We start from the raw sequence: 11,664 nt of genomic DNA on the forward strand, positions 1-11,664 counted from the left end.
AAGGGGTTTACATTTTCTTCTACAACAGCCCCCTTCCCAAAATCATCCCTAAGGAAAAGAATTGTTTGCATGCTGCTAAACCACCTGACGGACTCCGAGATGGTGGCCGGGAAAGAGAGAATAGAGGAGCAGTGTTTCGAGGCTAATCCTCACTCCTCCCCGCACTTTGTATTCCGAAGGAAGCGGAAATTGCTCTTTCCGGATCTCAACGGCAGGGTGCAAAGCTGATGGCCACCCTGCTGTGACCTCTGACCCTGAGGCATGGGCCTCGAGGAACCCCGTCTGCTGGGCGGTGGGGGGGGTAGTGGTGAGGTCGGGGCATGACCCAGATGGCTGGAACAAGAAGGGATCGATGGAGAAATGAACAATGGGAAACTGGTGGGGACACCCTGAGCAAAAGCAGAAGCTGGGTTTTGTTTTCCGGAGATGGGCTTTCGTTGGTTTTTCTTCTTAAAACAGGAAAGCTCGCGGGCACTGTCCAAGCTCAGCATGCGCACAGCGGAAGTGACTGAGCAGGACGGTGCCCTAAACCCTTAAACCCTCTTCTCCAAAGGAGTTTACATTCGGAAAAGTGTGGGAGACTTTCCCTGGGAAATCAAATATCAACTGTGTATCTGGTTACACCACCTAAGGGTACAAGAAAGTTTCATAAGTGCCTAGTCTTTTTTTTTTTTTCCCCAGAAATAACAAAAGCTGCTTTTTATAAAGGTTAAAAACAACAATGTGTTGTAACTCTATTATTTTTTTTCAAAAACAAATAACAATAACAAAAAAAAAGAGAGAGAAAAAGAGAAAGAGAGAGACACGTATTTGGCATTTTCTCTACTTACTCCTGAATAGGTTAAGGCCCTGAGATTAGACTCTTATATTCTTGGGACCACAGGGCTCCTTAAAACCCCAGTGCATCAATCCTCAATCCTCTCGTTAGCCCTTCACAGTTCCAGACTTTAAAAACCTTTGTTCTGTTTCTTCTGAGACTGGCTCAGATGCTCCCGCAGCACGGACTGCGGACGCCGGGCTTTCTGTACATGCGGTCTTGCCGGCACGTCCGTCAGTGGAAACATACCCTGTAGCAGAGGTACGCGCCGGCCGTGAGGACCGTGGCCATGCACATGTTGACCAGGAATGGCTTCCAGAGCGCCAGCGCCTGGTGCTGCTCCTCCTTGGGCGGTGATGGCTCCCCCTGGGCAGGACCTGCCCCTGTGACCCGCCTTCGGACTTCAGTGTCTGGACAGGTGCTGAGGGAGAACAGGGACGGACATGGTTACTCACTCGAGGGTAAACAATGCCTGAGATGCTATTGTTACAGCTGGAATTCTACGAAAAAACGAGCCATGTGTAAAGAGAGCTTGGCAATGGGGACACTGGCCTGCAGCCCACTTGGCACCCCCACAGTCTCCCCCCCTGAGACCCGGGCGGCCTCCACAGTGATGGGGGTGGGTAAGACTCCAAGGAGAAACACAGCCACTGCTGCAAACACAGGTGCTTGTTTGTCCCGGGGTTTGCTTGGAGAACGTTCCCCTTCAGATCATGGTGGGGCCCACACAGTACCACCCCACCCTGGCCCCCTCCCCAGGTGCCTTTGTTGCCGCTGACGTGAGGACACCACCCGTCCCTCTGCCCCTCAGCCCACGTCCCAGGCTCGGGTCCCCCAGCATCACCCCAATCCCTCCACGACCCCGGCTGCCCTCCTGGTGGGGAGCCAGAGACCCCGCCCCGTGGGGACGACGTGCACAGTGTTCTCGCTCCGGGGTGGTCTCGGGAGGGGCCAGCAGAGGCCCTTCCTCTCCTCGCCACCTCCCCCAGGCCCTCCCCGTTCCTCCACCCTCACCCCCCTCAAAGAGGCCCTGAGCACAGGGCGTCCTGCCTCTCACATGCCACCCCACAGCCTTTCTACCCGGGCAGCACCGCGTGTGGCTGGTGGGACCCCCCCCCACCCCAGGTACCACCTTCCCAGGAGACAGGAGGGGACAGGACAAGGGTTTTGGCGCGCAGCCGCCCCTGACAGCAGGGCCGAGGCCGTGTGCACACCGGTGTCCGGAGGCACTTACACTCTTGGCACGGCTGCGCGGTTTCCTGGGGTCGTACGGCTTTTAGCGTCCCAGACCCACACTCCCCTCCTTCCCACCTTCACACACATGGTGCGAAAGGCAGCACCCCGCCCCAGTCTTCTGACAAACCGGATGCCAGCCACGTGCCGGCTCTCTCCTCCCTCACCTTCGCTCTCAGCAGGCCTTTAGATGGAGCACGTCACCAGAGGCCCCTGGAAGCTAGGCACCGTCTCCCTGGGGACCGTCACCGAGCTACTGCTCCGTGTCCCACATGGGCCTGCTTGGGGAGGCCCCACTGGACAGGCCTTTCTCAAGGAACCAGGTGTGATGTTGTTGTGACAGAGGACCCTGGTGACTCAGCCTCCTGGGTCAGGCCTGGGGCCTGGCAATCAGCATTTGGCAAGAGCCCCAGGAAAGATTCTGACGATCGATGTAGCCAGAGAGAAGTGGGGCACCCAAGCACGTACAACCTCTTCTGGAGTGGAATTCCCAACCCTGCCCTCTGACAGCTCTACAGCATCCCAAGGTAGGAGAAAGCACGCTTCACCAAACCCCTGGGCATATAATCAGCTCACCTCTAATTTCTCACCATTGCAGATGACGCCACAACCAACACCTCCCCTGTGTATCTCTTGCACACCTGTCTGCGAACTGTCTCTACGCACTGAATTTCTAGATGTGGACAGACGCTGGGGCACAGCACGCCCTCATCCAAGAAACTCCAGAGCCTCTGGCTCAGGCTGACTCCCCTTCGTTCTCCGAGCTTCCAACCCTCGTGCGGGCAGCCTGAGCGCCCGGGCAGGCTGAGCACCGCGGCGTGTGCGCCATCTCTTTACCGTCCCCAGGCTCTCAACCGCAACCTACTGTCTCCATCCCCAAGGGATTGTGTCGAACACAGACCGGGGGCCAAGTTCTGGTCATCTGAGGATCTCATGTGTGTCAGTAGGTACTCAATAAATCTTAACTAAATGGCATTAAGTTAATCAAGGCTACACGAGAAGGTTAAACTTCCAGAAGAACCATTGTGGGGGCTGAACGTATACAGTCTAACCTGGATATCACATTTCAGGACTGGTGGAAGCCTGAGGGAGGGGGGCAAGGTCATTTCCAAGCAGGACTCGGTGGCGCAAATCCCTGATTCCAATGGGTGCCACAAGGTGGTGCTAGAGCCCCGCCGAAGTGGGTCACTTGGCTGGACCGGCCTGTGGCTGCCTGTCCCTGGGGCCTCATTCCCCAAAGACACAGAAGCAATGTTTGCCAAGAAGAGGCTGTGTCCACAGAGCTTCAATAGCAACACGTGTTTCTGAATTGGAAGGTCATATCCCCTCACCCCTAGGAAGCCAGGCCCCCCTTGCCTCACCTTTCCCCGCTGCAAGCGACGTTTGAGGGGGTTCTGGTTTCTTCCTTGATGGGGCAGTCTTCTTTATCCTCCCCGGTTTCGTCCTTTACCCACTGGTGGTTTGGAAAGAATTCCTTGCACTTCCCATTGTGTGGCTCCAGGACTCGTTTGGGCGGCCGGGGAGGAGGGGGGACGTGTTCGGGCGGGGGCTCCAGGTCCTCGTGGGAGAGCTCCTTCCACTGCTCCTGGAGAAGTAGCAAGAGAAGGTCCCACTAGTATTCACGCCGGGCTGAAGCGCCAGGAAATCTGCTTCCCTTCAGGTGAGCAGAGGCACGGGGCTCTCTCTGCTTCCAGGGGCTGCAGACGTATTTATACGTGGAAGCTGAAATCTTTGGGAAATAAAATCTACTCTCCCTGTCAATGTTCTCTATTCAGCACGTCAAAGGTAGGAAGGGGAACGTGGTGAACGTTTGCACAGCTTTACGGCTACTTAACCACGAAGGACGGCTATTTCTTCTGACACACGCCAGTGTTTCAACTTTTACAGCCAATAGCCTCCTTCATCAGACAAAAATTCAACACCAATGCACCTGGACGACAGCGGAAGCCCCGCCTACCTGCACCGAAGAGTCCCCCATGATGAATCTGGCACCTTCGATCACAGCCAGGTAGGAGAAGCGGAGCTGGTCTGCTGTCTGGATCAGTCCCATCCGAAATTTCCTCATTTCTAACAGAACTTTCTTGATATCGACAGAAGAAGGATCTTTCCTCTTGTCCATCTGAAAGCCAGAGAGAAGACACACTGAGCCGGCTCCAACTCCCAAGTACAATGTGATTTTTCCATGTTCTGGAGGTCTCTACTCAGGAAAAATCACAGTGGGCAGGCGGAACTGTGGAAAATGTGAGAAAATGCAGCAAAACAGGGGCCTAGAGCACAGGGGAAAGAATGAGAGAAGGGCATTTTTTGGAGCTTCCTTGATTCTGCGATTCAACTGAGGAATATCCCTCCGAACAAAGCTACTTAGAGTAGACATACTTTCATGGAGGAAAGCATTAAAAATGGAAGATGCTGGCCAGCTCACTGCAGACACGGTGTGACAGAGAAGCCGTGGAGGGCCACAGGACACGCTGGAATAGGTTCCCTTCGCTTCCCGCGTCTCCGGGTCTTACCAGCAGAAGGCAGGTGTCAGCCAGACAGAAGGTCCCCGACCTGCCGATGCCGGCACTACAGTGCACCACGATGGGGCCGTGCTCCGTGCTGAGCGACCCCGACTCGCGGACTTTGAAAAGAAAGTTCAGGAACGAAGCTGGTGATTCGGGGACGCCAAAGTCAGGCCACGTGGTATAGTGGAAATGTAAGATCTCTCGAGTTTCTTGAGACTGAAAAGAAACAGAAACAAAAACACCACCTCGTGCTGTTTCTAAAAGAATCATCTGTACAGCAATCACTGCTTCCAAGTAGGCACGAAGCGCCACCCCCACTCCCCCATCGAACTCTAAGAGCAGCTTCACCTCACATTTCCAGATTTCCTCCCGTCCGCTCGCCCCGTCAGCAAATACCAAAGTCTGAGGTGCCTGACACTGGACCTGCTGCCCTGCCACCCCTGCCCTCCCTTCAGCATGGAACATTCCCGCCCACGTTCTCCTCAGGTGCCCCCTCACCCCTGCTGTCTTTGCGGTTACAAGCGAGCTCTCCGCCCACAAGGCGCAATGACGCTGCGTGGCCGCCCACGGCTGTCCTATCCTCAAGCACCGTAAGGTTTCCCACGTGAGAGTAAAAATCTAACTGCATGTGTGTGGCGCCAGCTCTGGGTAATCCAGGCTTCACACGACTATTCGGGAGTCTCAGAGGACTGCCATTTTGGAGAAAAAAGTGACCAACTCGGTCTCCGAGGATCAGCGGCCGCCATGCGCGGCTTGATGGCCCAGCTGAGGAGGACGGTGTCGACCGACACCACCAGCCACCACTGGCCCCACTGGGTTCTAATGCCAGACACACCAGCTCACGGAACTCTCACATTAACCCTTCAAGGCGTGTATGCTCATTATTCCATTTTCTTGATTAGGAGACTGAGGCTCGGAGGCTGACCCTCCATTAAGTGAGCAAGCGGGCGTTTAAATCTAAGCCTGCTGGGCTCCAGAACCCGCGTTCAGAGCCTGCTGCCGGAACTTTTGAAAGGAAGGCGCTGGCCCTTGCCCCCAAGTGTTTCTCCCCGGTCCCGTCTGCTCCCAGTGCAACAGAACGAAGAATGGCCTCCGGTGCCGGAGCCTGCTCTGCTCCTTCTTCTGAACCCGCGAAGAGTCCACGCCAGGGTGGACACCTGGTCCCTGGCAGAAATGGTCAAAATGTAGTTCTCACTGGGAGGAGAGCACTCGGGATCTTGCTCAGCTAAGGGCACACCCTGGCGGGAGGTAAGCCGCCGGCCTCGCTGACGTGGGCACAGGAAGAAGGCGTGCAGACAGGAACGAGGCGGCCTTGAGCGTCCATCTCCCTGCTGCGCGGTGGCAAGGGCCACCCAGGTGCCCAGGTCACCTGGAGAGCAGCTGCTGGCAAACGCTCTGGGCCACACCAACACTGCCTCCCTTCACTGAACAAAATATCCCCAAGTGCCTGCCACGTGCCGGCCACCGTGCCAGGCATGCGGGAAAGACACCGTCCTCGCCCTCCCAGAGCCAACAGCCTGCCCGGGGCTCAGTGTGATGAGAACATGGGAAGGAGCCCACGGAAAACACCGATAACCTCACGTGAGCAACGAACAGGAGTACGTAGCCCTGCACCAGCCCTGCACACGGGCGTCCTGCTGCTGAGCCAGGAGAATCTGCGGATGACATTACGAGAACTCACAGCCCACACTAAGCAAGGTCACTCTTTCCTCCCTAGAAAATGGTCTCCTTGGCTGACTTCAAGTGAGAAATGCCCTTTCTATTTTTTATGGAAAGAAAAACACTTAAAAATAGACTTAAAAATGGAATAAAAAAAAAAAGAAAATATAGCGAAACAAGTTCTTTCTTTTAATCCTTGAAAGGGTCCGGGTTATCTTCGGTCTTCCCCACCCTCACCCCTGCCACCTCTGAGGATCCCGTGTAGACCTGTGCCTGCAGATGGGCGTCGGAGAGCAGGGTGCTTCAGCAAAAGGGCGTTAGAGCCAGCAGCTCTCCCAGCATCAAAATCTCCACACTGTGGCCTGGGTTCCGCCAGCAAACAGCTCGGACCTCGTCTGCTCTGTCGGAATTCCGTTTCCCTCCACGAGCTGGAGACACTTTCTCCGAGTTTACCAGAAGGCACGCTTCTTGTGAGGCTCGCAAGTTTACAGAGCACGCAGAAAGTCTCCCACGTAATCCTCCGAGCGCATTCCGCCACACTGCCGGCGTTACTCCTGAACACCCCCGTCAAACCCTCCATAAATCACAGCCCGGGGCCCGCGTGTGTGGCCTGTGGCCTGCAGAGGCCGTCACACACAGAGGACACAGCGCTCAGGAAGCGCACTGCTGTGCTGGCGAGGGCCTCTGCTCCCAGGTAACCCGTGGAAAGTTCTAGATCTTACTTCAACTGGTAGTTCAACAAGGGGAGTCGTGTGGACCGGAAGGCAGGAAGCTCAACCCGGGCAGGTGCGTGCACCTCGGGGCGGACTCGCGCCGCAGGGCAGCCCGGCAAGCCCGACCCTCCTTCCCCTCGGTCTGCGGGTGCGCGCGGCTCCCGGGCTAATCCGTCACCTTGACCCCACGGGACCTGCGACCCCTTCCCAGCACCTGCTCCCAGGCCCGTGCTGCTCTACCACTTCCCACACGTCACCCTCTGAACCCTTACGAGGCCCCCACCTGAACGGAGGGGAAACTGAGACACTGGGAGACATGACAGGGCCCCCCGAAGTCTGACAGTGTGATCGGTGGGGCCAGGAATCCACCCCACAGTTAGGTCCCAGAAGGGACCCTGGCCATGGCTGAGGGTGTCCCCAGGAGCTGCCGCAAGTCCCAGAAGGGGCCCCACAGCGAGTGCTCCCGCCACACTATTGAGTCCCCAGGCCGGCCTCCTGCGGCACTGCTTCTCAGCACGTGCCCTGACCCGTTTCAAGAGCAGCTTTCGATGACAGTCAGAAGCTGGTGCTAGAAACCCTTCCACAACGAAGAAACCTAAGACCTCAGTGACCATGAACTCTGCCCCAGCAGGGCCCTTCTTCCCTCACTCCACGCTAATGAGACCGCGGACGACAGAAGAGGCAGTGGCTGCTGCGTAATGGGCAGGCCACCACTTCGGTCCCTCTGCAGTTGCAGACAGGAACAGAGAAGCTTTAGGGGAGAAGCTTCCCTTTCCCTAAAAACTGGAATGGACTAATGTTCCAGTTTAGGGAGGGAGCTTTGTGGAGCGGGAGGGGCCTAAGGGCCCCCCCGCCCCGTCCCCCAGGCTCCTCTGGTCACCCGACACTTAAGCAGGAAAGTTCTGCTTAGCCCAGTGCAAAGACCACACCTTGTTCAGCATATACAAAGCCCAGAACAACTGGGGTTAGGTAGTACGACCTGGGTGAAAAGACCTCTCAGCCAGTGCCCGCTGGAAGTACAGAAGAACAGGCCGTGACTCACCGTAAGATTTTCCAATTCTAGCTGCCGTACTGTGTAATACGACTTAATATCCTCAGAGATCAAGGTTAGTTTCAAATTTGTGTCTTCAAAGATCATTTCTTTTTCTTCTTTTTGTGGCCAGTACTGTGCACATTTTAACTAGAAAAGAAAATAATGCATTAGTATGAACAATGGACTGTTTTCCTATGAAGGTACAAAGTTCCTTCCACAAGCTTTAGGACAACCCAATGGGGGAAACCGGAGTCTTCTGACCTTGGAAGTCACCGTCAGCGCCACCTGCCTCTTGGGGAGACGGGAAGGGGGTGAAGGCCCAAGACCAGGACGGGCTGGGCAGAAAGGGCTCAGACCGCCAACGGCGGCCACGCCTGGCTCTCCACACAATGAGGCACTCCAGGGGTCTGGTCCTTCCAGACCAGCTAGGAGGTGAAGCCAGACTGTACACTAGCTTTCATCTCTCACAGACTACCTGTGCAGCCATCGCGAAGATTAGCAAGCTCCAGGTAGACTCCTCACCCTGGGGAAACAGGCCGGAGGGCTGTAACCGGATGTTTAGAGAAGGCGTGGGGGGGGGGCTCCTCCGGGGCTCGGGATCACCCCCTGCCCCATCCCACCCTTTCATTCTGGCTTGGTTCAGTTCTGAGAAATTCTTTAGATTTTCTAATTTAAGAATTATAGGAATAATTTCAGGTCTTCATCTAAATGTAGCCCATTAACTTCTTCTTCAAAGTAAGAAAACTTCCAAAGATTTGGTTTCATTCAGGGTTCAACAAAAAATCGGACTCAAATTTAGTCGCATACTTTGAACTAAGTTCCCACGGCAGCCATTTCTGTTTGTTGGTGAACATTCTGGACCAAAACAGCTGAGAGATGGGGGCTAAGCTGATGGTCTATGGACCACAAGGTTGGATGATGAGCCCAGACAGAGGGAACCCCAAAGACATGATTTCCAGCACATGAAGTATCAGTGGATAGAAACAGTTCTTCGGGAAACAGTACAAAGTCCAGCCAGTTGCAAGTGGACACGCACTGGCCCACTCAGCACCCTTCTGGGGCACAGGATGCTGGGTCTGAAAAGCCACAGGAGGCGGAAGGAGCCCCTCCAGGGCCAGCCTGCCTGTTAGGAGAGAGACTGTTCGTGCCCAGCAGTGACGAGGAGGCGTGGCAGGAGGAATCGCTATGGACGTGCCATGGGAATTCAGAAGAGGGGAAAGTTCCAGGCCAGCTGAGGTTACAGGATAGAGATCAGGGAAAACCACACGGAAGAAGCAGCCTCTGACAGAGGCATGCTTGGAGGGGTGTAGGGTTTTCTAGGCAGTGCCGCCCAGAAGCCAGACTCAGAGGAGCAACATGGGACAGGACCAGACCACGGTGACTGGCGGAGGCCCCGGAACCCACGGCTGTCACCTGGGCAGTGAAGAGCCAGGATGCTCCCGAGCAGACCAAAGACAGGACCACAAAGGCCCACCAGGCCCGCTCTAATGAAGCCACAGCTGTTCTGCAACCGCAGAAAAAGGAGAAACAACCCAGCCAACACCAGACACCAAATCGTGATGCCAACATAGCATCAAACATCACAGTTCCGAAAGAGCAGGCCACTGGGGCTTTCTTAAGAGCCCAGACTCGGCCCGTTTGAAAGCTTGGCCAGTTTCACCCGTATCACCTCCCTAACACCGAATGCCGAAGACGAACCCCTGGAATGGGGCGATCCGTCAGCATCAAAGCAATTCTGCCACTTGGGACAGGAAGCAGCAGTCCCGTGGCAAGGCCCCGGGCTCAGCCAGAGAGGGCGGGCAGCCGAAAACAGCACTGCAGAGGAAAGAGGTCTAAAGGATGCATTTATTCCTGCGCTTGCAGCCATCAGAGCTGCACAGCTCCCGAGGGCCCCGGAAACAAAGAGACTGCCCAGAGGGTCTCAACACTGCGTGTGCCGGAGCAGCAAGTGGGAAGGCAGAACAGCCAGTCACTACCAAAGAAGAGGCCAATGCTTTCGGGTCTCATGGGCAGGGAAAAACAAGTCTTAAATTTCACCTCCAGAATCACTTTCACAACTGAATATAAAGCCTCAGAAATCTCTGCGATCCAGCTAAAGACCAAGATTTTGGAAGTCTACTACTGCACAATTCGGAGTGCACTAAGCGTCCATCGGGCAGTATTTACTGTTAAGAGCTCTCAGGCATTCAGAGGAACATGCCACGCTCTGCTTGCTGTCACTTCCTGTAGAAACTTCTGTTTTAACACACAAAATAAAACAAAAAAATAAGCACAGGATCACTACTTCCTACTATTCTTAAATTGATACACACCAACCCAAGAAGGAGATTTACTTTACTTGCAAGCAGTCCGTCACCAGGATTCAAACCGTGCCACGTCTGGGGTCGGCACCAGATGTCACGGTGGCAGCGGCAACATGCTGGTGTCTGTCACGGCTGCTGCTACCACCCAGACGCTGGATGAGAGACTGCAGCCCTTCCAAGATAGCTAGGCATCTTCAGAAAAACCCACAGACGACACCTGGGGTGACCCCGTGACAGATGACTTGGCTTCCCCAAGGAATGACAAACCGGAGAGCTTACTAAGCAGATAGATGAAGCCTCCAGTTCCCGTGATGCAAATCCTGAGTGTCTCATGTGCAAAAGCACCGACATCAAACAGCACCTTCAGTCGGGGTTCCGGAGATGGATACAGGCGATGCTTCTGGTTCAAGAGCACCCTGCTCGGCTGCCCTGCCTCCACGGCCACCCCGCCCTTCCACACACTCCCACTCTCCACGGACAAGTCTCCGCTCAATCCAGAAGTCGAACCAACAAGAACTTCGCTGCTGGATGAGCCCAGTCGAACACACATAACCATTTCCTGCACTACTGTTTTCCAGGAAGGACAAAGTCCCAAAAACAGGCAGGTCTGCCAGAAATTAGAGGGGCACATCCCGCACTGCTCAGACAAGGAAGGAAACCAGAAAACAAAAATGCATCGCATGGAAACGCTCTGCAAGCTGGTTCGTCCCGCGGGCTGGGTGCCTGGTTCATCACTGGATTAGCGGAGCAAATAAGACATTTTGACTTCTTAAAATATTCCCCATGCAGCTCTAATTGAGGTGATAATATTGACGCTGGATTGAAACTGTTGATCCCAAGAAAATTCAAGAATCTCAAACCATTCACTGCTTTCCATGCTGGTGTGCGTGACCCTGAGTGGGAAGAATGGTGATAAAGGAAAGCAGAGACTAACGTCACGTGATCGCAGTAAAGTACAATAAAACCAACTAGGCGGTTTCTTTCTTTTCTTTTAATGGCCAAGGGGAAAACTGTCACAGTGGATCGATGGTCCCTTTACGGTCAGCCCGGGATGGGAGACAACCACGCACAGGCCTGGGGACCAGCAGCAGCTCCAGATCAGGACAGCGCCCCTGCAGGGCTGTGCCGACGGCAAGGAGGTTTCACCCAAACCCTCAGTAACAAACAAATAAACAGGAAATGCTACCATGTCCGATGATTTCTGAATAAACAACCTGATTTAAAATTCCCAGCCCTGGGCGCACTCAGGGTGCCTGGTGGCTTACTGGGTTAAGCGTTGGGAATCTTGGCTTCGGCTCAGGTCATGAGCTCAGTCTGTGCGCTGGAGCCTGCACTGGGCTCCGTGCTGACCGTGTGGAGCCTGCTTGGGATTCTCTCTCCCTGCCTCCCCGCCACCCCCCCC

At 55.0% G+C, this 11,664-nt stretch overlaps 1 protein-coding gene across 2 annotated transcripts in view; it reads right to left on the minus strand.

Annotated features, from left to right (window-relative positions):
* Positions 1–6: 6 nt before the first annotated feature.
* Positions 7–11,664, minus strand: part of PTPN1 (protein tyrosine phosphatase non-receptor type 1) — a 66,057-nt gene continuing 54,399 nt past the window's right edge. For both annotated transcript variants that reach the window (XM_077778278.1, XM_077778277.1), the window contains exons 5-9: positions 7,969–8,106; positions 4,561–4,770; positions 4,008–4,169; positions 3,412–3,635; positions 7–1,238 (exon numbers count right to left, since the gene is read on the minus strand). In XM_077778278.1, the coding sequence (XP_077634404.1) occupies positions 1,052–1,238; positions 3,412–3,635; positions 4,008–4,169; positions 4,561–4,770; positions 7,969–8,106 (921 nt within the window). In that variant the 3' untranslated portion in view covers positions 7–1,051. The remainder of the gene's footprint in view (positions 1,239–3,411; positions 3,636–4,007; positions 4,170–4,560; positions 4,771–7,968; positions 8,107–11,664) is intronic.

Source organism: Crocuta crocuta, unplaced genomic scaffold, assembly GCF_008692635.1.
Source record: "Crocuta crocuta isolate KB4526 unplaced genomic scaffold, BGI_CrCroc_1.0 scaffold27, whole genome shotgun sequence".
Classification (NCBI taxonomy): domain Eukaryota; kingdom Metazoa; phylum Chordata; class Mammalia; order Carnivora; family Hyaenidae; genus Crocuta; species Crocuta crocuta.